The sequence below is a fragment of the Theropithecus gelada genome, chromosome 7b (genome assembly GCF_003255815.1).
Source record: "Theropithecus gelada isolate Dixy chromosome 7b, Tgel_1.0, whole genome shotgun sequence".
NCBI lineage: Eukaryota > Metazoa > Chordata > Mammalia > Primates > Cercopithecidae > Theropithecus > Theropithecus gelada.
This window is the reverse complement of record NC_037675.1, coordinates 78,578,635-78,600,643: the sequence shown is the minus strand read 5'-3', so window position 1 is coordinate 78,600,643 and position 22,009 is coordinate 78,578,635. Positions and strand designations below refer to the sequence as shown.

The 22,009-nt window shown below is 52.0% G+C and overlaps 1 protein-coding gene across 2 annotated transcripts in view; it reads right to left on the bottom strand.

Annotated features, from left to right (window-relative positions):
* TMEM63C (transmembrane protein 63C) overlaps positions 1 to 22,009 on the bottom strand; it is an 84,171-nt gene that overhangs the window by 7,858 nt on the left and 54,304 nt on the right. For both annotated transcript variants that reach the window (XM_025391471.1, XM_025391470.1), the window contains 16 exons: positions 20,341 to 20,483; positions 18,598 to 18,646; positions 15,791 to 15,899; positions 13,878 to 13,951; positions 13,155 to 13,235; positions 12,921 to 13,044; positions 12,035 to 12,168; positions 10,185 to 10,307; positions 9,595 to 9,748; positions 7,875 to 7,981; positions 6,303 to 6,389; positions 5,655 to 5,720; positions 3,803 to 3,965; positions 3,440 to 3,545; positions 2,853 to 3,020; positions 64 to 173 (listed from right to left, as the gene is read on the bottom strand). In XM_025391471.1, the coding sequence (XP_025247256.1) occupies positions 64 to 173; positions 2,853 to 3,020; positions 3,440 to 3,545; positions 3,803 to 3,965; positions 5,655 to 5,720; positions 6,303 to 6,389; positions 7,875 to 7,981; positions 9,595 to 9,748; positions 10,185 to 10,307; positions 12,035 to 12,168; positions 12,921 to 13,044; positions 13,155 to 13,235; positions 13,878 to 13,951; positions 15,791 to 15,899; positions 18,598 to 18,646; positions 20,341 to 20,483 (1,798 nt within the window). The remainder of the gene's footprint in view (positions 1 to 63; positions 174 to 2,852; positions 3,021 to 3,439; positions 3,546 to 3,802; positions 3,966 to 5,654; positions 5,721 to 6,302; positions 6,390 to 7,874; positions 7,982 to 9,594; positions 9,749 to 10,184; positions 10,308 to 12,034; positions 12,169 to 12,920; positions 13,045 to 13,154; positions 13,236 to 13,877; positions 13,952 to 15,790; positions 15,900 to 18,597; positions 18,647 to 20,340; positions 20,484 to 22,009) is intronic.

Genomic DNA, 22,009 nt, shown 5'->3' with positions numbered 1-22,009 from the left:
CTACAGCTGTATCCCCCAAGGGACCAGGAGAACCAGTGGAGGAGGGGCAGCCTGGCAACTCACCTCGTAGTCGGCAACCATCCGAAGCTTCCCCAGAAAAATGCCAGCAAAGGCAATTAACATGGCAATGAGGAGGGTGGACAGGGAAAACATGGTGATGGCATGGAGAGAACCTGCCAAGGAGAAGAAAAGGCCATGGGCAGGAGTCTGCCAGCTGAAATGCCACCCCAACTGGCAGATGCCCAGGGACCGTCACAGCACCACTGCAAGGGCTTTGACCTTGCCAGTCCTCCTCTGATAACAACTGGCATCAAGGAGTCTGACACAATAACATCATCCCTTTGTTCCGTTTGATTTGAGCAGTTTAGAATTTGGCATCTATGGAGTCCATGGAAAAATGTTTTAATTGACTTCAGTACCCACTTCAGTGCCCATAAAAATGTGTCTTTCCTGATCTGCTGGTCACCTCCAACACCACGGTCCCTGGGAAGTACCTTGGAGTGACCATTTCTGCCAGTGCCCCCAACACCATCTCTGACCTACACCTTTCCCTGCAAGCCCTTTTGAAGTGAGGATGCTCAGTTATCTGTGCTGATGGCACAGAGAGGGAATCTAGAAGGTAAAAGTCATCTACATTGCATTTGGGAATATTTGGTTCCTTTTTTACGGCAGCAGTTTTCTAACTAGGTAAATATTTTTTAAATTATGCGTTACAGCCAAAAATCACTGCTTAATGATGCTTACTGCAGTGTTTTTATAGTAGCAAAAAGTGGCAAACCTCAATATCCAATCATGGAGAACTGACTAAAACTGGTCGACTTTCATGCAACCGCTGAAAGGCACCTACGTGTTCAGTCTTTTAACAACCTAGGGAATTGCTCAGAACATCATGTTCAGTACAAAACCTCAGGGTACAGGACTGAATGTTACAATATGGACGATCGCAGTTTTGTAAAGTAACAATAGACCAACAGCTCCCTCTCTACCATCCTGCGCCCAAAGCGCATGCCTGAAAGTGGGGGCTGGGAACAAGAGACATCAGGTTCTGGGTGAGATGTTGGGTCATTTGCATGTTGGTCTTTGTATTTTTTCTGTTTTTGATAATAAACATGCAGTCCTTTATTCTTAGAAAAAAACATTATGGAAAAAAATGAAGTCTTTGAGGTGGCAGGGAAAGGTTAGCGGGATAAGCAACTGGGGGTGACGGCAAATGGGTAAACCACATCAATGACTGAGAGTCGACCGTACAGATGCCACCATGACAGGGAAAGAAAAGAAAACACCGCCTCGGATTGCCTGAGCTCAGGAGTTTGAGACCAGCCTGGGCAACATGGTGAAACTCTGTCTCTACTAAAATACAAAAAATTAGCGGGGCGTGGTGGCGGGCGCCTGTAGTCCCAGCTACTCAGGAGGCTGAGGCAGGAGAATAGCTTGAACCCAGGAGGTGGAGGTTGCAGTAGATCGAGATCAGGCCACTGTACTCCAGCCTGGGCGACAGAGCAAGACTCCGTCTCTAAAAAAAAAAAAAAAAAAAAAAGGAACAAAACACCGCGTTTCCCTTCTCCCACCACTGAGAAGGTTAAGGTCAAGTATCTGAGGGAAGGGCAGTGGGGCTGGGGGTTGCTGGGGGGCACAGGTGCCTCTGACGGGAGAAAGCTGAGGGATTTCTAATCTGTGGCCTGCAGGGACTGCTTCTGGGAGGGTGTCTCTGAGCTCCCCTGGGCAGGAACAGTAGCTGTGTATAGCTAAAGAGTGAAGAAAAAGCTAGCCCCTACTGCAGGCTCGGGTTCCTCTTCCAGGTTTTTGGCAACTCATAAAGTCAGGCATCTACCACTGGGCGCCGGTGGCTCACACTTATAATCCCAGCACTTTGGGAGGCCTAGGCGGGTGGATCGCTTGAGCCCAGGAATTTGAGACCAGACTGGGCAACATAGTGAGTCCTCATCTCTACAAAATTAAAATTAGCCAGTCATGATGGCTCACGCCTGTAGTCCCAGCTACTGGGGAAGTGGCAGAATTGCTTGAGCCCAGGAGGTCAAAGCTGTAGTGAGCCATGATTGTGCCACTGCACTTCAGCCTAGACAACAGAGCAAGATTCTGATTCAAAAAAAAAATTAAGGCCGGACGCGGTACCTCAAGCCTGTAATCCCAGCACTTTGGGAGGCCGAGGCGGGTGGATCACGAGGTCAGGAGATCGAGACTATCCTGGCTAACGCAGTGAAACCCCGTCTCTACTAAAAATTAAAAAAAACTAGCCGGGCAAGGTGGTGGGTGCCTGTAGTCCCAGCTACTCGGGAGGCTGAGGCAGGAGAATGGCGTGAACCCGGGAGGCGGAGCTTGCAGTGAGCTGAGATCCGGCCACTGCACTCCAGCCTGGGCGACAGAGCAAGGCTCCATCTCAAAAAAGAAAATAAATAAGTAAATAAATAAATAAATAAATAAATAAATAAATAAAATTAAATTAAATTAAATTAAATTAAATTAAAAAACAAAACAAAAAACCAGGCATCTTATGGGATCCCAGAGGAAATGTCATGGGAACTGAGCCTCCCAATAGCTGATATTCTATTTCCTGCCCGTCTGGACTTAGAAAGAAGGAATATGAGGTTTCCTGCCCTGAGCCCTGGAAACCCAAATCCACACATGGGGACCGTGTTGGCCCAGGGCCTCCTCTTAGCCTTGAAGCTCTGCTGAGACTCTAATGCAGGCCCTTTAGGCCCAGAGAAGTCACTGGGTGTGGCCAGGTCTGGCGAGCAGTATCTTGCTTTTCTCCTGAACAGGGTCAGTGTTAAGGGACTCGCAGAGCAGTGGGGCAGGCGGATGTGGGGTCTCCAGGCAGGCTCGGTACCTACCTAACCGCAGGAGAGAGAAGAACAGCATCCAGAACAGACCCAAGAGTGGCGCAAAGATGGCCTGGGAGACGGCAGCCATGTGGATCTGCTCATTCAGTTTGGTGGGTGCGAAGGAGTAGTACATGTTATAGCGATCCGTCAAGTGCTTCATGCACAGGTAGAGCAGCCCTGGGGGGCCAAAGGTGGAAACTTATTCAGTGGCCCCTTCGAGTTTGGACCTTTGCAGCTCCAGTGTCTCCATAGGCCTGAGAAGCCAGATCCAGGGCTGTCAGAGTCAGCCTGACTCTGGATGGATTGGGGGAGCTCTGTGGTGCTCACCTCCGGGGCCAGCAGCTTTGCTTGAGCCCCCAGAACTGATTCTTTCAGCTAGGTGAAGAGTCATTCACTCATGCATTCATTCAACAAACATCCCTCGTCGGCAGCCATCCAACCTCAGCTCCTCCGTACCCCCGGCTTGGCCCCGGTCCTGACACCTCCCCCCCACAGGTCTCCTCATGCTTCAGGAGGTGGACTGATGTTGTGGGGCTCAATTCCTCCTCCCCATCTGCGGGTGTGCAGCCCTTGGGCATGCCTTGGAGATAACTCACCAAAAGGCACAATGATGGGGCAAGTGATGCTGTACGCCATCACCACACTGAACACGTTCATCATCCACGCATACTCGCGCCCAAACTGGAAGTCTATGGCCTGGTTCTGGGGCAGAAGGCAGGCGTCACCCTGAGGTGGCCCAGTCCCCTTGGCTTCACTACTTCTGTGGCTCCTCATCAGCCTGCTGGCAGCTCAGGCCTGGAGGCAGCCTCCTTTCCAACCCTGTAGACCAAGGTGCCCCACCGCCACCCATTCACACCGTCCCTCCCACCTCAGCCCCCTTGGTGCTTCTAGCAGGCTCTATCCCTGACACCCTCCCAAAGGAAACTGAGGGCTGTGCTCAGCAAAGGGCCAGCCTGTACCTTTCTGATGTTGACTCTCTCTGGCTCTGATCTAGAGAAGAAGAGGCGGGTGCTGTAGCAGAAGAGTGACCCCAGACGCAGCAGCTCCATGCCTGTGCCAAGTAAAGCTGCCGTGATGACATAGTTGACAAAGAAGGCGCCGTTGTCTGGCAGGAACACACACCTGGGCAGTGAGGGAGAGGGAAGGCAGCAACAGAAGCCATGGGGAGAGGGAGAGATGTTAACAGGGAAGAGAGAGAGGAGAGCAGCAGAGGAAATGGGAGTCAGGATGGAGATACAGATACAGACAAGGAGAATAACATTTGCTCTCTTTCTTTTTCTCTGCCTCTCTCCTATAATATATATTCCCCCAACCCAAGTAAGTTAACAAGCAGTCCTCTGAGCAGGGAGGGGCAGGGACCACATAAAGCATGGGTGTGTTAGGGGATTGCATTGACTTGATCCAAAGCAAGGGTGTCTGAGCCAGGTCCAAAGACTCTGGAGAATCCATGAGTGGGTTTCTGGGGGGTCTGTAAACTAGGATGGGAAAGAATAACATCTTTATTTTCACTAATCTCTAACTGAAATTTAGCAGTTTCTTGCATTAAGAATGTGGGCAATATGGCAGGGCATGGTGGCTCACACCTGTAATCCCAGCACTTTGGGAGGCTGAGGTGGGCAGATCACCTGAGGTCAGGAGTTTGAGACTAGCCCAGCCAACATGGTGAAACCTCATCTCTACTAAAAAATACCCTGAAGGATTCTGGTCCTTGCCTTATAGAGCAAGTTATGGAAGTCTGCATGTCATTTGCAACATATCTTTGAAAACCGGGATTCTCAACACTTCTTACCACTAAAACAAAAAAATTGAAATTGGCAGAATGTCCCACATGGTCTGCATGTTGCTTTGTCAACGATCCCCCCTAGTTTAATGTTCTTCTTCCAATAAGTAATATCAGTTTTAATACTGATGTTTTTAAGACAGTAAAATGTAACTTTAGCTTTCTTATATAAAAAATGCAATATTGGTTGGGCGTGGTGGCTCAAGCCTGTAATCCAGCATTTTAGGAGGTTGAGGCGGGCAGATCACTTGAGGCCAGGAGTTTGAGACCAGCCTGGCCAACATGATAAAACCCCATCTCTACTAAAAATACAAAAATTAGCTGGGCATGGTGGCAGGTGCCTGTAATCCCAGCTACTCAGCAGGCTGAGGTGGGAGAATCGCTTGAACCCGAGAGGTGGAGGTTGTAGTGAGCCGAGATTGCGCCACTGCACTCTAGCCTGGGTGACAGAATGAGACATGGTCTCAAAAAAAAAAAAAAAAAAAAAAAAAAGGGGGCAATATCTTGTTATTGACGTGTTTATAAAGACTATGTCAAAATTTTGATTTTTAAAATATCTTGGTAACTATAATTCAGTATAATCGGTTTTCTTTGTAATCCATGTATTTTGTGCACATAAAGACATCATTCAGAGTACATGTAAAACTGGCAGAATCAGAATAAGCGCTGTGGATTGGACCAGTGTCAATTTCCTGGTTTTGATATTGCACTATAGGTATGCACAACGCTTCCATTGGGGAAAACTGGATAAAGGGCTCATGGAACACCCACCCCCATACAGTTTTGGGGCAACTTCCTGCGAATATACAATTATTTCAAAGATATCATTCTGGGAAGGGGTCCCTGGGCTTAACTAGATTGCCAGAGGGATCCCAGCACAGGAAAGATAACGAGTCTGCCCAGTGAGGGTGTTCACAAGCATTTGTCTACACTTCTGTGAGCAAATTCAGGTGGTGGACTCAGGGAAGAGCACATATACCCACTCCAGTTTGCATACACAGCAGCCCTGGTGGACATGTGGGAGTACTCACTGGAACCTGATGGAGGCCTGCTCTAGATAGTAGATGTCAAAGAGCCAGCGGAGAAAGACATCCAAACTAGAAGCAAAAACAAGGCAAGTCTGTTAGTTAGCAAACCTGTGAGCTAAGGCTGAGGGTTCAACCATCCTCCCTTGCCCAGTCTCCAAAGAAAGACTCTTGCTTTATTCCAGCTGGCCAGTCCACACTTCCCCTCTTTCTTCTTAGTGCTGGGCTGTCCTGGCCCTGAACCCTTTGGCCTTTCAGCTCCAGGCCACGTTCTCCAGCCAACCTGGGCCAGTTTGCAAAACTGTGAGCAAACATTTCTCTCACAGTATTCACTCACTTCTCTCATAGTACTCTCTCCCTCTTCTGAATTTCTACTGCTCTTTGGCTGTGTTGTTCCCATGTGGGGCTGTCAGGCAGCTGGTAAGCACGCCTGTGTCCCCAGCCAGATGACAAGCTCTATGTGGGCCAAGCTCACGGCTGACACGTTAGTGTTTGCAGGAAGCCTGGCTCGCGCTACACCCATGACAGGCACGGGGCTATCATTTGAGGAGTGGGTTTGCAGCAACCATGGGCAGGTCTACAGTATCTGAAAGAGGAGGTCTTAACTCTAAGACAGCCTGGCTAATAGAGGAGGGATAATTGGAATTAAGGTACCTGGTCAGTCCCATAGAGGGCAGAATGACCACCATGAACACCAGAAAGATGTAGCACTTGTGCACCATGACAAGATTCTGACTTGATCTAGAAGGAAACAGACAGATATTCATCAATGGACGTGGCCTAATAAGAACCAAAGGCCTAACTATGTAACAGAGAGAAAGAGAAACACTGATATGGTTTGACTCTGTGTCCCCACCCAAATCTCATCTTGCAGCTCCCATAATTCCCACGTGTTGTGGGAGGGACTCATTGGGAGAAGATTGAATTATGGGGGGTGGGTCTTTCCCTTGCTGTTCTCACGATAGCAAATAAGTCTTGTGAGATCTGATGGTATTATAAGGAGGAGTTTCCCTGCCCAAGCTCTCTTTGTCTGCTGCCATCCACGTAACACGTGCTTGCTCCTCCTTGCCTGCCGCCATGATTGTGAGGCTTCCCCAGCCACATGGAACTGTAAGTCCAATAAACCCTTTTTCCTATATTAATTACCCAGTCTCAGGTATGTCTTTATCAGCAGAGTGCAAATGGACTAATACAGAGTCCAATGAAACCTCTTTCTTTTATAAATTGTCCAGTCTCGGGTATGTCTTTATCAGCAGTGTGAAAACTGACTAATACAGACATATGCAGAGTAGAGATCTGGGCTGGGAAATTCGTTTAATCGTGCATACTGATGCCATCTCCATATACCACTGTGAGCTGTGCTGCATCTGGGGGCAGCCGGAAAGAACAGCATGATCAACTAGTGATGTCTGTGCTGGGTACAGGAAGGGATGGGAAGGCACAGATCTGCCATATAGTTGATGTCTCTGTGTTAAAGAGACATTACCAAGAATACTCAAAATCCCTGCAGAGTTTCAGTCATCAATGTAAGTCTTGTTCTCGGCCAGAGGAAAAGGCCAGGAAGGATTTCCATTAGGACACACCTTTTGGCTGCTGCCTGGTGGAATGGTAGGAACTTTTGGTGTGGAAAGTAACTTTTGAGATGCATGCAGCTTTCAAGCCAAAGTACTGCCACCTGCCCATGGCATGGCAAATACTTTCTACCCAGTGAGCTGCCACCATAGAACCATCAAGGCTAACAAATGGGAAAGCTCCTGATTGGGTAAAAGGTTGGCATGGTGTGGGTCATATGTGATGACAGTCACAGTGAGTGTGTGGGCCCCTCTGTGTGGCCACAGCATTCTACTGACATTCCCACACAAGTCTTTCCTCCTATGCCTTCTGCGTGGAATGCCTGGGACTGCCTAGCTCATGCCTACAGCTCCATGCTTTCAGGATATGGCTGGGGGCTGAGGGAGAAGCCCAAGGAGGGCTTGGTTTTGGCCCCACGCTCTTAGACAGTGGCTCTATCTCAGCATCCCAGGGGCCCAGAGACAACGCAGACCCTCCTTCCAAAGACAGAACATCTGTTGGTCTTTGGGGATGGTTTCAGGTATCAAAATCATCCCTTATCAATCATCCTTCTTAGGCTAGAGGGGAGGCCCAAGCACCAGGCTAGCGGGGAAGCCAAGGCAGGGGAAGAGGCTGCAGAACCCACAGGGCTAGGAGAGGAGGCCCCCAGGTCACCTGGTCCAGTGGGCCTCCAGGAAGGCGGAGAAGTAGACAATCAGAGGCAGTATCACTGTGAAGCCCCAGAGCATCACAGAGGGGAAGAACTGGGTCACAATTGGGCTCTGCAGGGGGAGAGGGGAGGATGGCAGGAGAGACGTCAATGCAAGCATCCCCTTCCCCCTGCCTCTTCTCCTCCCACTCACTCTCAGGGCTGGCTTGCTCTCCTGGAGGCTGCAAGGGGCCTGGCCCTTCTCACTGGCCTTCCTGGCCAGGCAGAGGCTGACACCCAAGGTCAAGTGGTCTAGGTCACTGGAGGAGCAGCCTGAGCTTTCCTGAGTGACTTCCTCCTAAGGCCAGAGCTAGCTGAGAGATGACATTGCCTTTGCTGTGATGACATGTGAGTGGGTGAGGAGGGGAGGATGGAGGAGTCCCCAGGGAGAACTGTGGTCCTGGGGTTGGATGGGATCTGGGGCCTATTACAAAGTTTGCAAAGGAGAACAAAAATCAGCAGCAGAAGTGGTGCGGCTCGACTTGTGTGTGTATGTGCGCATGTGCGTGCATGTGTGCATGTATGCATACACACGTGTTTTTTTGTTTGTTTTTGTTTTTTTTCAAGACGGAGTCTCGCTCTGTTGCCCAGGCTGGAGTGCAGTGGCGCGATCTCGGCTCACTGCAAGCTCCGCCTCCCGGGTTCACGCCATTCTCCTGCCTCAGCCTCCTGAGTAGCTGGGACTACAGGCGCCCGCCACCACGCCCGGCTAATTTTTTTTGTATTTTTAGTAGAAACGGGGTTTCACCGTGTTGTCCAGGATGGTCTCGATCTCCTGACTTCGTGATCCGCCTGTCTCGGCCTCCCAAAGTGCTGGGATTACAGACGTGAGCCACCGCACCCGGCCTCACGTGTGTTGACTGTATGTGCATGTGGGCATGCACACGTGTGTTGACTCTGTGAGTGTGTGCATGTGTGCGTGTGTGCATGCGCGTGTGTGCATGCACGTGTGTTGACTTTGTGTGTGTGTGCATGTGCACGTGCACATGTGTGTTGTTGGAAATGAGGATGGGGAGAATATGGAAGAAGAGACCTTCCAGGCTCATCTTCACAGTCTTGAGCCTAAAGAATTTGGAAATAGGCTAGGCTCCCTCTGACCTGCACCATCAATAGAAGGTATCCCCTAACTTCAGAGATGGTTCCTCCAGGGCTGAGCGATCCCAGCCTAGAGTGCAGGTGTCTGGAGATGAGGGAGGTGGAGGCAGATCTGGAGTTCCCACTTCTCTGAGAGGGCTGCGTTGGGACTTACCTCACTCTTCCTCACCCTCAACCATACTACACAAACCAGGAGCCTGCTGCCCTGAACAACTTGTGGAAAGCAGAGCCACTCACATTTGCCACACCCTCTGGACTCCAAGCTGGCCTGGGATGACCCCATTCATGAAGACCTCTGAGCCCATGTTGACAGGACGACACCCCCTCCAACTCACCCCAGGACCTGCCTGTGGACTCTCCACTCTCCCTTCCTGTTCTAGCCCTGGTCCCTAAAACTGGCAGTCACCCACCTTCATCCCTTTAGAACAAATCAAGCCCTACCCCACCATTTGCACCACGGCCACCTCCACAATGTTCGCACTGTATGGGCTCCACAGCCGCATCCCAGGGGGCCCCCCCCATTCCATCCTCGCCTGAATTCTTCCTTGATCTCCCTGGGGCCCCCAGGCCTGGCCTGAGCAGAGGAGGCACCTGCAGCTTCTCGATGGGGCGGGTGACGTTGTACATGTCGATAGTGTTCATGATGATGGCAGGCGTGGTGAGGAAGAAGAAGAGGAAGAAGAGGAAGGTGTTGATTGCGATAAAGCGGGCCCACCAAAAGAAGCGGCGGACAGACAGGTGTTTCCTGGGGAGGGATGAAAGAAGGAGGCACACTTAGAGACATCAGTTCTTAGAGGCCACGTGCTGTTTGCTGCAGGCCAGCTGTGGACCCAGGCTGGCCTGGTCTAATCCAGCCTCCTGGGCCCAGACCTGCATGCAGTGGGCCCCTGGACCGCCCCCTGTCACACTGTTTGTAAAGGATCCGGTGCATATAGCCAAAAAAAAAAAATGGACCTGAGTTCCTTCTGCAGGAAAAACCTTTTTGCTAAGGGTTGGATGCCTCCCACATTTGTGGGAATGAATCTAGTGGTACACACGAGTTGTGGTGCTTAGGAAAGCATGGAACTTAGTCCCCTTGGAGTCTCTGTCGGGCAATCACATGGGGAGAGAAGGCCCTGTCCTGCTGCCTTCTTCAGTCTCAGAGGAGCTCAGAGGAGAGGGGAGGGATGGAAAAGGCTTACCAAATAATGTCTTTGGGGTGTGGAGCCATAGTGACCCTCCAGTAATAGGATTTGACGATGGTGGTCACTGAGGACTGCTGGGGTTGCACACCACAATGGATATATTTGTAATCCTTACGGACGCTGCAGAGAGGGGAGAAGAGGAGGAGACGTGGGTCTGGGGGTGGGGGATGGGTTTAGGAGGGTCTCATGCCAGGGGCTCAGGGTCACTATGGTGGTCCTACAGATGGGGGCTCACCCCCTTCCTGGGGATTCTTGAAGCCTTGGCTATGTCTTCAGGACCTTACAGGTAGACAGTTCCTAAGGCCCAGTGTCTGGAGGAAAGGGCTTTTGAGGGTGCCTTGACTGCCCAGGAAGGGCAGGGGTGCCATGTGGTTCTGTTTCTGCCTTTCCCCTTAACAGCAGTGACAGCACATAGACACACTCTTTCTTTGAGATTTGATAAGGGAGGTACTACTTTTAGCCTCATCTTAATATCAATAGCTACTAATTATTGAGTTCTGTGTGCTTGATACTGTGCTAATTGATGACCAGTATCATTTCCAATGCACAGATGACTAAATCAAGGGGCCTAGAGATGTGACCAAAGAGGAGCAGGTGCTGGAGCCCCACCTCTGGCTTGCTAGCTCATATTCCGCTGTAATTAAGCCTCAGATCCTCTCTACCAAATGATGATGTCTTAAAGAATGAACAATGTTACCTTAGGTAGGTGTATTGCTTTAAACAACACAGAAATGGAATAGAAGGCATATCACTTGTCAACCCTCCGGGAGGTGAACAGGGCAGATATCAGTAACTAAATTTTCCAGATAACAAGTTGAGAGTGTAAGGAAGTTGCAAAATTGTGCACCATTGTTTGTGAGCAAAATCTAGGCAGTTCTCTTCCTTTGTAGGGGTGGGGTGGGTGGGAACAATGTGCTGTACAGGATCAGTCTCCCCCAGAAAGAAGAGCCCACCCGCTCCCCACAATTCTTAAGAGATAAATTCTGGAGCTCCTTTAGGGCTTTGGCCCAGTCCTAAGGATCCTTCTGGAACATTCCAGAGTGGACTGAATTCATTCCTTGTCAATGCATGGGCTGCCAGAGGCTGGGGCGGAAAAGAGAGGGGACTGTAGAGCTATGAATTAGGGGAGGCCTGCAGCAGCAGAAGGGCAAGCAGAGCTTCTCTATCCTGATGCTCTCTTATGGTGAGGAGGGAGTGACGTGTGTGTTGGCTGGGCGCGGTGGCTCACACCTGTAATCCCAGCACTTTGGGAGACTGAGGTAGGCAGATCACCTGAGGTCAGGAGTTCAAGACCAGCCCAGCCAACATGGTGAAACCCCATCTCTACTAAAAATACAAAAATTAGCTGGGCTTGGTGGCGGGCACCTGTAATTCCAGCGACTTGGGAGGCTGAGGCGGGAGAATCGCTTGAACCTGGGAGGCAGAGGTTGCAGTGAGCCAAGATTGTGCCACTGCTCTCCAGCCAGGGTGACAGAGCAAGACTCTGTCTCAAAAAAAAAAAAAAAAAAAAAAGAAAGAAAGAAAGAAAAAGAAAAAGGGATGTCATTCTTGTCAAGGACAGAAGAGGAACCATGAGGTCAAAGTCTTCTGGGGCCACCTCTGTGCTGAAGCAAGGACAGGGAGTGAGAAGCCCTGGCCTGGGCACCCCTCGAGACCGGCTGGGCCCCAGCAGCTAGGAGAAGCAGGTATGGCCATCTCATCCTACTGGAGAGCCAGAGGGCAGCTGCCTGTGAGGAGCATGGAGGGCCCAGGGGAGGCAGAAGGGGAAACTGGAGGGGGAGAGGGACGAGAGTGCCGAGAAGCAGGGGTGTTCTTGGGGCTGAGTGGGGTGCCTGCCTGGTGCTCACCGCTTGGCCATCCTGGAGTCCTGGAAGGTGACGAAGATCAGGTCCAGGCGCTTGAGCGGCACACGGTTGAGCTCGGCGTTGAACTCGTCCGTTAGCTGCTCCTCTAGCTCGCTGTAATACTGCTCTGCATCCACCTGGGGTGGCAGGCAGCCCTCAGGGCTGGGGCCAGAGCCCCAGTAAGGCCTCCCTGGTCACGAGGTTCCTCCCCACTCAAGCCTCCCTGGATTGTGGTGGCCTTGAAGCACCTCAAGGAGCCCAGGACCCTGGCTGGCCTCCAAAGTCCCACCTCTAGAACAAGAAGAGGCGATGACTGCCTTTCACCCCTGCCCTTAGATCTGGGGAAAGTGAGGCATAGCTAGGGGTACCCAGGGGCTTTCAGGCTTGGGGTGGACCCCAGAGAGGTGAGATAATGTGTTTGCCGCATTTCCACAAGAGAGGGTGATTCTTTTCCTGGGATGGCAGAAGTTCGGTGTGGTCCTGAAGCAGGTGTCTGAGTCTTGACGCCTTCTTTGAGCCACAGTGGTCAGGTGATAAGACAGGCTGCTGCCTTCAAATGTTTCTGTCCTATCTCTTTGGGAGCCTGAGGCCTGGCAGCCTCGTGTAGCCTGCTGTGTTTTCTCTGGTCCTTCTCTCTCATTCTCCCATCCAAGACCAGAAAGGAGACAAGAGCAAGCTTCCCTGCATTGTTCTGAAGGTGGTCTCCAGAAAGGCTCCCATCTCAACAGAGAGGCAGGACATGGTGGATGGGGAGGGAGGAGCTGGGTGGGGAGCACTGGAGCAGACCTGAATGGGGCCTGGGGCCCAACAGTGTGGGTGAAGGCACAGATCCTAGAGCCCCAGGACCCTACCGCTCCCTTGCTGTGCTCCCGATGCTCAAGCCAGTTACCTCCTTGAAGCAGGTCCAGCACTTGCAGAAGCACAGGCGGGCGCAGGGGTGGATCCTGATCATCACCTTCCCAGTCTTCTTGGCCTTGGCTGTGTAGAAGAGCCGGCCCCGCATGGCGTGGCGCCTGCCAGCGGTGGGCAACGGGAGAAGGACCTGCAGGTCAGGGACCAGCAGAGCCCCACCCTCCCCTTTTACCCCCACCCCGGGCACCAAAAGGCCCCGCTGCAGCCTCACCTCTGATCGTCCAAGTCGATCAGGTTCCTGACGTCGTAGCAGAAGTGGACTCTGGTCACGACACTGCCTGGATAGGCCTCGCTGCAGCCACAAACATGGGTGCTGAGTTGGCCTGTGGGGTGGGGATGTGCTGCCCCTAGCCCCTGCCCAGCATGTCGGCCCCCAGGGCTGGGGGGCTCAGCTGCCTGGTGTTCCTGGATGGGAGACTCCATCTCTGCTTCTAAAGCTGAACCTCAGGGTTTGAACCTTGGTGATCTGAGAGCTGTCAAATCCTTCCTACATAACTCAGAACAGGGCCAAAGGGTGGAGCTCCACCCGAGGGGAACCCAGGAGAGAGCTGTTCACGAAGAGAGAGTCAGCTCAGTGAACAGTGTCCTTGGGGTTAGGAACTTGGGGTCACAAAAGATGTCTCCAGATGATCTGCTCTAAATAGCTGTGATCCAGGGTTCCCTGTGCCCAGTAGTTGGAGCAACAGCAGAAAGGAAAACTCCCATCACCCCTATCACAGCCATGCAGGAAGTCCCTGACTTCAGAAACCCTGCTCCAGCTCCAGTGGCCCTCCCCATTCTGCAAAGCTTTTCAGATCCTGAGCTCAGTCCAGGGAGAGCCACCCTGGGGTGTCCCAGTCCCACCATCCTGCACCAACTCACTACCCACTTGAGGACCCAGGCAGGGTTACGGGGAGGAAGCCATCCACGCCTCGGCCCACCCCAACCCACTTACTGAAAATGCTTAATGATGATTTCTGGGTCTTCAATGTCCTTGGGCACATAGGTGATCATTAGCGTCCTTGTGACCTGGGTGGGAATAATCAATGAAGAAAGAAGACTGTGCTTGCATAGGAATTCCAGACACCTGAGTCTTTTGGTGGCCCGGAGTCTCCTGGGAGCAGGCCTGCTCCCAGCAGGCTGCTGATGCCAGTGTCTCCTTGCTGAGACAGCCAAGAAAGCCAAAGCCAAGCTGGGACACTGTGGGCCAAAACAGTGCCAGCTTCGTTAGCCCACAGTGGCCCAGCTGAGCCAGGCAGCTCTGAGGTTGGACCATTGTGCTTCTGTTCTCCTCTGTGCCCAGCTGTGGGTGCCCTGCCACAGACCACTGTGGTGAAGGGAGGAAGGGCTGGAAGCCGCCATCAGGCTGGGGTGGAGGATCAGAGCTCCATGATTGGAAAGAGCTGCCTGAGCGACCCCACAGTGATTTCTGCTCTCCCTGTAGCTTCCACTACTCCAGCATAAAGCCTCACATCGCTAGAGAAATCCCTCACATGAGACTGGGTGGGGGAGCTGGGAAGTAAACAAGACTCTGGGGAGAAGATAGGGAAGCTTCTCACGAACTTCACATTTTATTCTGTGAATGGGAAATATCTTCCTGGGTCGTCACCGTTAAGATGACAGTCTGATAAACTGCGCTGCAAGAATCAGGGGTCTTGAAAGAGGCTTCTGGTAACAATAAGGAAAGCTGAAGTAGCAGAGACCAGACTGGTCAAGGGTGACCAAGCCTCCACGCCTGGCAGGCTGAAGCATTTGGGTTCACTTTTCAGGGAATGTGGATTCGCACTCTGGGGTGGGTTCAAGTGAATCAGGCCTTTTGAATGGATGGCTTGGAAGGAGCTGACTCCACACCACTGAACCATTGAAAGGCTGAGGACGGGAGCCAAGGATGCTCATCCTCGCTGTTGCCCCTCCCCACCAGAGCATGGGTACTGGTCCAGATGGGTGGCACTGCTGGTGCCTGCCCGTGGCCCCCCGTCAGTCATCTCTGCACATCAAAGCCTGCGGCATGCTGCAAACACAGCGACTGCTCTTTCCCGGCCTTGGGGCATGTTCAGCTTTTGTGCAGGGCAAGCAGTGGAGGAGTTAAAGCCCCCAAGTGCAACCCTCAATGAATGGTGGACAGGGAGCTGGTGGAAAATACCCCGATTGCTCACCTCCAGGAAAATTCTGGGGCATGTGTTCTACACCAACTCCCAGAATTCCCAGGTCATAAAGCTCCAGCTGCCTCCAGTGGTAAGCTGCCCCTCTATGCTCCCGTTTTTTTGGTTGCCTTTGCATCCTCACTCCCTTACTGGCCTTTCCTGGGATCACCTCCCATAAACAAGTGCTACTCAATCCAAGTCTCAGGGTCTGCTTGGATGGGGTCACCCAAACTGAGACGGTGGGGAAACACAGGTGGTCTCTGACCTCAGAGAGATTGCAGAAGGGCAAGGCATGGCCCTAGCAGGAGTGGGCAGGGCCAGGTACACTAAGTAGCAGCAGTTCAGCAGGGCCCTGACCACTTAGCATGGAGGCCCCCGCTGGTCCACTGGGCCTTGTTAATCCTTTAGTTTTCGGATGGTGGGAAGTCCAAGAGTCCCTGGGGAGGGGCGGGGCAGCAGAGGGGCAGGGATAGGAGGTACCTGGGCAGCAGCTATTTACCAACCAGTCTGAAAGTTCATTGGGGGTGATAGGGTGGAGGAGGGTGGAGGAGGGTGAGAGGTGGGGGCCAGATAATTGTTACTAGGGCTGAAGGGAGGAAGCTTGGCCCCTGCTCAGGTGAAACCGCCCCCTCCCATCTGCCACAGTCTCCCTGGACCCTCTGAGGGCTTCTCTGAGGGCTGGGAGTGGTCAGCCCAGTGGGGAGCAGCTTTGTAGGCCACTTACCTTTTGGCTATTCCTGGGCGCAAACCTCAGGCAGTGATGAGCCATGAACACAAAGTTGGTGATGAAGTAGAAGAAGGACAGCAGGCTGTGCAGCCACAGGAGCTTGCTCCTACAGGGAGGCAGGCAGCAGCAGTGAGGTCAGCCTGCGAGCTCCCCAGAGCCCACTGCACACAGACCCCTGGGCCTCCTCCTGCCATCAGTCTCCTGGGGCCTCCCAACCTATCACAATCTCCTCAGACCCCAACCCATCGCAGTCTCCCGGGACTACCCCCATCCATCACAGTCTCCCCACACCCCCACCCATCACACTCTCCCCACACCCCCACCCATCACACTCTCCCCACACCCCCATGCATCACAGTCTCCCCAGACCCCACCCATCACAGTCTCCCCAGACCCCATCCATCACAGTCTCCCCATATACCCCCACCCATCACAGTCTCCCCAGACCCCCCACCCATCACTGTCTCCCCACACCTCCACCCATCACAGTCTCCCCAGACCCCCCACCCATCACAGTCTCCCCACACCTCCACCCATCACAGTCTCCCCAGACCCCCACCCATCACAGTCTCCCCAGACCTCCACCCATCACAGTCTCCCTCACCCCCCACCCATCACAGTCTCCCCAGACCCCCCCACCCATCACAGTCTCCCCAGACCCCCACCAATCACTGTCTCCCCAGACCCCTCCACCCATCACAGTCTCCCCAGACCCCCACCCACTGCAGTCCCCCTGGACACCTCCCCCACCCATCACAGTCTCCTAGGGCTCCCTGCTCCCTCCCACCCATCACAGTTTCCCCGGACCCCCCATCCCACCCATTGCAGTCTCCCTGGACCCCCCAGCCGGTCATGGTCACAGTCTCCTTGGACCCGTTCCACCAGTCACAGTCTCCTGGGACAGCCCCACCCATCTCAGGCTCCCTGGACACCTCCCCCGACCCATCACAGTCTCCCAAGTCTCCCTCCCAGCCATCACAGTCTCCCCAAATATCTCCCCATCCATTGCAGTCTTCTCAGACCCTCCCCTCCCACCGATCACAATCTCCCAGGACCCCCCTCTCCCAGCCCACATGCAGTCTCTCCAGGAACATCTTCTTGGAGTCCAGACACTCAGGTGCCTTGGAAGGGGCATCAGTGGTGAGAAGGGGTCTTGCTCCAGCTCATGAGCGGGATGTGTATTGAGTGTTTACTCTGAGCCAGATCCAGGTGGGACTTAGTGCATGGTGTGCATTTTCTCACTAGACTCAACCACACACATAGCCATGCATGTGGTTATCTTCACTTCACTCAAAGGGAAATGAGGGTGAGAGAGGGTTGGTGACCCACCCAAGGTCACCATAGCAGTGGTGCACTGGGAGGTGAGCCCAGAGCTGCTGAAGAACTTAAGATTCATCACTGTAACACCATCCTGCCAGCTGCTGTGGCTCAGGCCCCCATGGTTGCCCAGCAGACCAAGTGAGGAAGAACCTGGGTTACCTGCAGGCCTTGGGGAAGGAGAGCCAGATGGTTTGCAGCACCGCCCCTGGGGTAGGAGAGTCATGGCACTTGGGCCATGTTTGCCATCCCTGCTTTCAACTCACGTGATGCCATCTCAAAGCATCTGGCTAGGATTGCTACTCAGAAATAGGGCCCACCTTATTCCACATGGTTAGAGGGGAGAAAGGTCACCTTGCTTCAAAAGGTGCCTGGCACCTCACACGCCATTGCCATCTGCTAGATGCCTCCACCCTCAGTTTCCATAGAGGGGCAAGGCTACTTGGTCTCTACAGAACGCTCCAGCTCTCTGCCAGGATGGATTCATGGAGACTGATGGCTTTTTGCTGTACTACTAGAATTCACTTTTTGTTGGGAAGATGTAGGTACCTCGGGCCAGCAATGGGCCTTGGGAAGGAGCCAATATCCCTGCTCTGGTTGGCATCCCCAGGGGAGGATATGGTGAAAGCAGAGATGAGAGGATGTCATAGCCCCTTTTTGCTGATTTCAGAGCTTGGGTTAAGCCAGTCTGCTCCAAGGTGTATTGCAGGAGAGCAGGGGCAGAGGGACAGGGGTGGGAGGAGGCGAGATGGGGCAGGGGTGTGTGAACCCCACTCACACTGGCTGGAACTGCTTCTGCAGCTTTGTCAGGAATCAGCCAAGCTGGCCTAGACACCTAGCCATGGCACGGCCCAACAGGGCCGCATTTGCCTCGGGGTAAATTGATATGCCACCAGCCAGGTCGGCTGATGTTGGAATCCACAGGTTCCTGGCCTGTGAGGGGAAGGAGCTTAGAGAGTATGTTCACCAGCCCTTCCCCAGTGATGGACATGGATAAGGACTGAAGCTCAGTGTTGGGGGCATACTGCTTCAGACCCAGGGCCAGTTAATGGCAGAGGGGGGACATGAGTCTGCTGTGGGACTCTGAGGGGGACTGTCAGGCCCGTGATTCACTCAGGTGTATGACGGCTGACTGGAGCCTATTGGTGGCAGGAAAACAATCTTCAATCTCTTTCAGCACAGGGCCTCTGCCTCTTGGGATCTGGCTACACGAAGCAAATAGGACCATTTCTCCACGTCTTCATGAGTGGCCAGTTTGGGCAGCTCCACTCATGACAGATGAGGACACAGGGTCTCATCTCACACCAAGAGTCCTGCCCCACCGAGAGGATGCAGCTTCCGGCATCTCACTCAGGACCCGGTTCCCAGGGAAACCAGGCCGTTCTTATCAGCAAAATGGTGCCCATGTTACAAACTGACATGTGAGACCTCCTCTCCACACCAACACCCCCAGCCAATGGAATGGGCGCTTCAGATCAGGTACCTACTCTGTGGAGACATTGACAATGGTGGTCCGAGCAAAGTGACTGCTCCAGTCTGAAAGAGAAAGAAGTTGCTGGCTCCTCAGTTGCTGTGGGGCACCAGAGCTCAAGGTTCCTGGACGAATGCCTGGGGTCTGGAGATGCTTGCCTTTGTCCTCCTCTTCCTTCCGGTTCCCCAGAGCTTGTCCCCAACTTTTAACAAAAACATCAGAGGCCTCTTTTCCCTGGCACTGCTGACTGGGGCTCTCGGGAGGAAAGCGTGCACACTTCTTTGTGTGGTATCTCCAGGGCACGATTGGCGCATAATGGACACCCAGTGAATGCTTGTTGAAGGTACCAGCCATCCAGCCATGAGCAGAATGATGACATTAGCAACACTATTACCACTGGCAATGTCCAGAAAAGGCAACACTGCCTTATTCAGAGGAAATCCTTCTGGCTAGGTGTATTAGTTTGACGGTTCGGACACTCCCTTGTAAAATGTGTCTAAAAATCCTGTATGATATTATCACTGCCAACATACCAGCTCTCAGGATAAGACAAGACAAGGACTCAGATGTTACTCTAGTAGTGGAATTTGGTGGTATGGACACTGTGTGCTAAACTGAATTCAGGTCTACCTCTGGCCAAGGACAAACAGGTAGAAACCTGAGGAATCAAGGTAAAGCTGGTTTCCACTGGGGCATTTAAGGTGCTATTCTGCACCACCCAGTTGTGCAGTCTTCACACAGCTCCGTTCAGCTTCATGATTCTAAGTGAAATACTACCTGCTATTCATTGAGCATCTACTACGTCTATCAAGCACTGTGTAGGTATGTGATCTCCCAATCCCTAAGACAGCTGAGGAAAGTGAAGCTCGGGAGACTGATTTGCCATATACAAGGTTAAATCACATGTTAGCGGCCAGGCGCGGTGGCTCATGCCTGTAATCTCAGCACTTTGGGAGGCTGAGGCGGGCGGATCACTGGAGGTCAGGAGTTTGAGACCAGCCTGACCAACATGGTGAAACCCCGTCTCTACTAAAAATACAAAAATTAGCCAGGTGTGGGGGCAAGTGCCTGTAATCCCAGCTACTCGGGAGGCTGAGGCAGGAGAATCACTTGAACCCAGGAGGCAGAGGTTGCAGTGAGCTGAGATTATGCCATTGCACTCCAGCCTGGGCGACAATAGCAAAACTCTGTCTCAATAAATAAATAAATAAATAAATAAATAAAATAACATATTAACTAGGCAAAGGTATTTTCTGGGGTGCAGGTGTAGGTAAACATTGTGGAGTCCTGATTTTTCTGTTTTGGAAGCCCAGGTCTCATCCACAATGCTGTTCTGTCTGAAGGGCTTACCCTCTTCCAGTGAGTGGGAGCAGAGATCCCACAAGACAAATTCTGCACTTACAGTGTTATGTCCAACAGAATGGGTTCAGGGATCTTTGCAGTGGGTCACATGTCACAAAAGGATCCCCAGGAACATCCAGCCAGAGTGGGGCCGTGAATGAACACTCAATTCCCAACTGAATTAATACTATGTGCCTGCTGTGTGCCAGGCCCTGGGCCAAACCTGTGACAAAGGAGGAATCGTCTCCAGTCTCCACCTGAGAGAAGTGAAGCATGGCTTGTCCAGGTTCACACAACAACAAACTCCAAGAGGCAGGATTAAAATAGATGTCTAGACCCTCAACCCCAGCCCTGACTGGCTTGCCTGGCTGCCTCTCAGGTCCAGCGGCTGCCCTGGGGCCCACTGAGCTCTGCCTACCCAGAACGGATCCAGTATAGTTGATGGGCAAAATGATGCCCAGGGAGGGGATGCAGATGATGAGCACGAAGATGATGAGGTGGTACTGGAACACGATGTAGATGCGTGCGTCGTCCCCACACTTGTTAATCAGATCCTCGTCCCTGGAAGAGACACATAGACAAGGACATGCCTCGGGAGCCAGTGTGGCCACCACTTGTTGCAGGGAGGTAGAGGGAAGGACAGCAAATGATCACCGCCTCCCCAAGTTTTTTTTTTTTTTTTTAAATATTGCCCTATATCTCAAAGCCTCTGTTATCCCTAAAGTATACCTTAACTGAATTTCACAGACATATCAAAGATAGGGGCTCTGTTACAGATACACACTCAGGAATCCAGAAACACTCTTGAAATAGAGCATTCATTCATCCTTTTATTACTTCTTCAAACATTTTGAGTGGTTGCTATGGTGCAGCCATACCACCAGACAAAGCATTCGTGGTATTGAAAGGCAGCCTATTAGGAAGAAAGGAACACCTGAAACCCATGATGAGATAACAAGCTATCGCTCCACACTGCCATATTTGCCAAAGTTGGAAAGTTGGACAACACTAAGTGTTGGTGAGAGTGTGGGGCATTGGGAGCTCTCCTGTTCTCACGGGTGTATACACTGGCCCAGTTACACTGGAGAACAGTTGATATTATCTACTGAAATGGAAATCAGGCACATTCTATGACCTAGCGATTCCAATCCTAGGTTTACACCGAACAGAAATGCAAGACGGGTACCCAGAGACATGTATAAAAATTTCATAGATGCATTACTTGTAACATCCTCAAACTGGAAACAACTTACATGTCTATCAAGGTGAAATGGACATGAGAACTGTGATATATAAATGATGAAATACTATACAGCAGTGGTCCCCAACTTTTTTGGCACCAGGGACCAGTTTTGTGGAAGACAATTTTTTCAATTGTTTCTGTGGTCACTGCCCCAGTTCAGGTCACCAGCACCTCCCACCTCGACCATTGGAATAGCCTCCTTAACTGCTCACCTTGACTTTGGACTTTCTCTAAGGCCATTCACTCTCCACACTTCTGCCTAAACACATATATCATTTTGACTTTCCTGCTTGAAAATACTAATTGACTCCCTGCTATCTCTAGATGAAAGCCCAAGATTCTCAGTATGCCAGTCAAGATCCCAGCTGAGGCCCAACGCGGTGGCTCATGCCTGTAATCCCAGCACTTTGAAATACTGAGGCAGGTGGACCACCTCAGGTCAGGAGTTCGAGGCCAGCCTGGCCAACATGGTGAAACCCTGTCTTTACTAAAAATACAAAAATTAGCAGGGCATGGTGGCGCGTGCCTGTAATCCCAGCTACTCAGGAGGCTGAGGTAGGAGAATTGCTTGAACCCAGGAGGCGGAGGTTGCAGTGAACTGAGACTGTGCCACTGCACTCCAACCTGGGCAACACAGAGAGACTCTGCGTCAAAAAAAAACCCCAACTGATACTTCCAGCCCAATCTTTTACCCTCCCCTGCCACACTTACCATGAAATCTTGCTTCTAACCACACCAGATTTACCATGTCTGGGTACACCCTACTCATCTCTGCAACAAACTGGCTCACACAGTCCTTTACTTTTTTTTTTTTGTTTGTTTTGTTTTCTGAGATGGAGTCTCG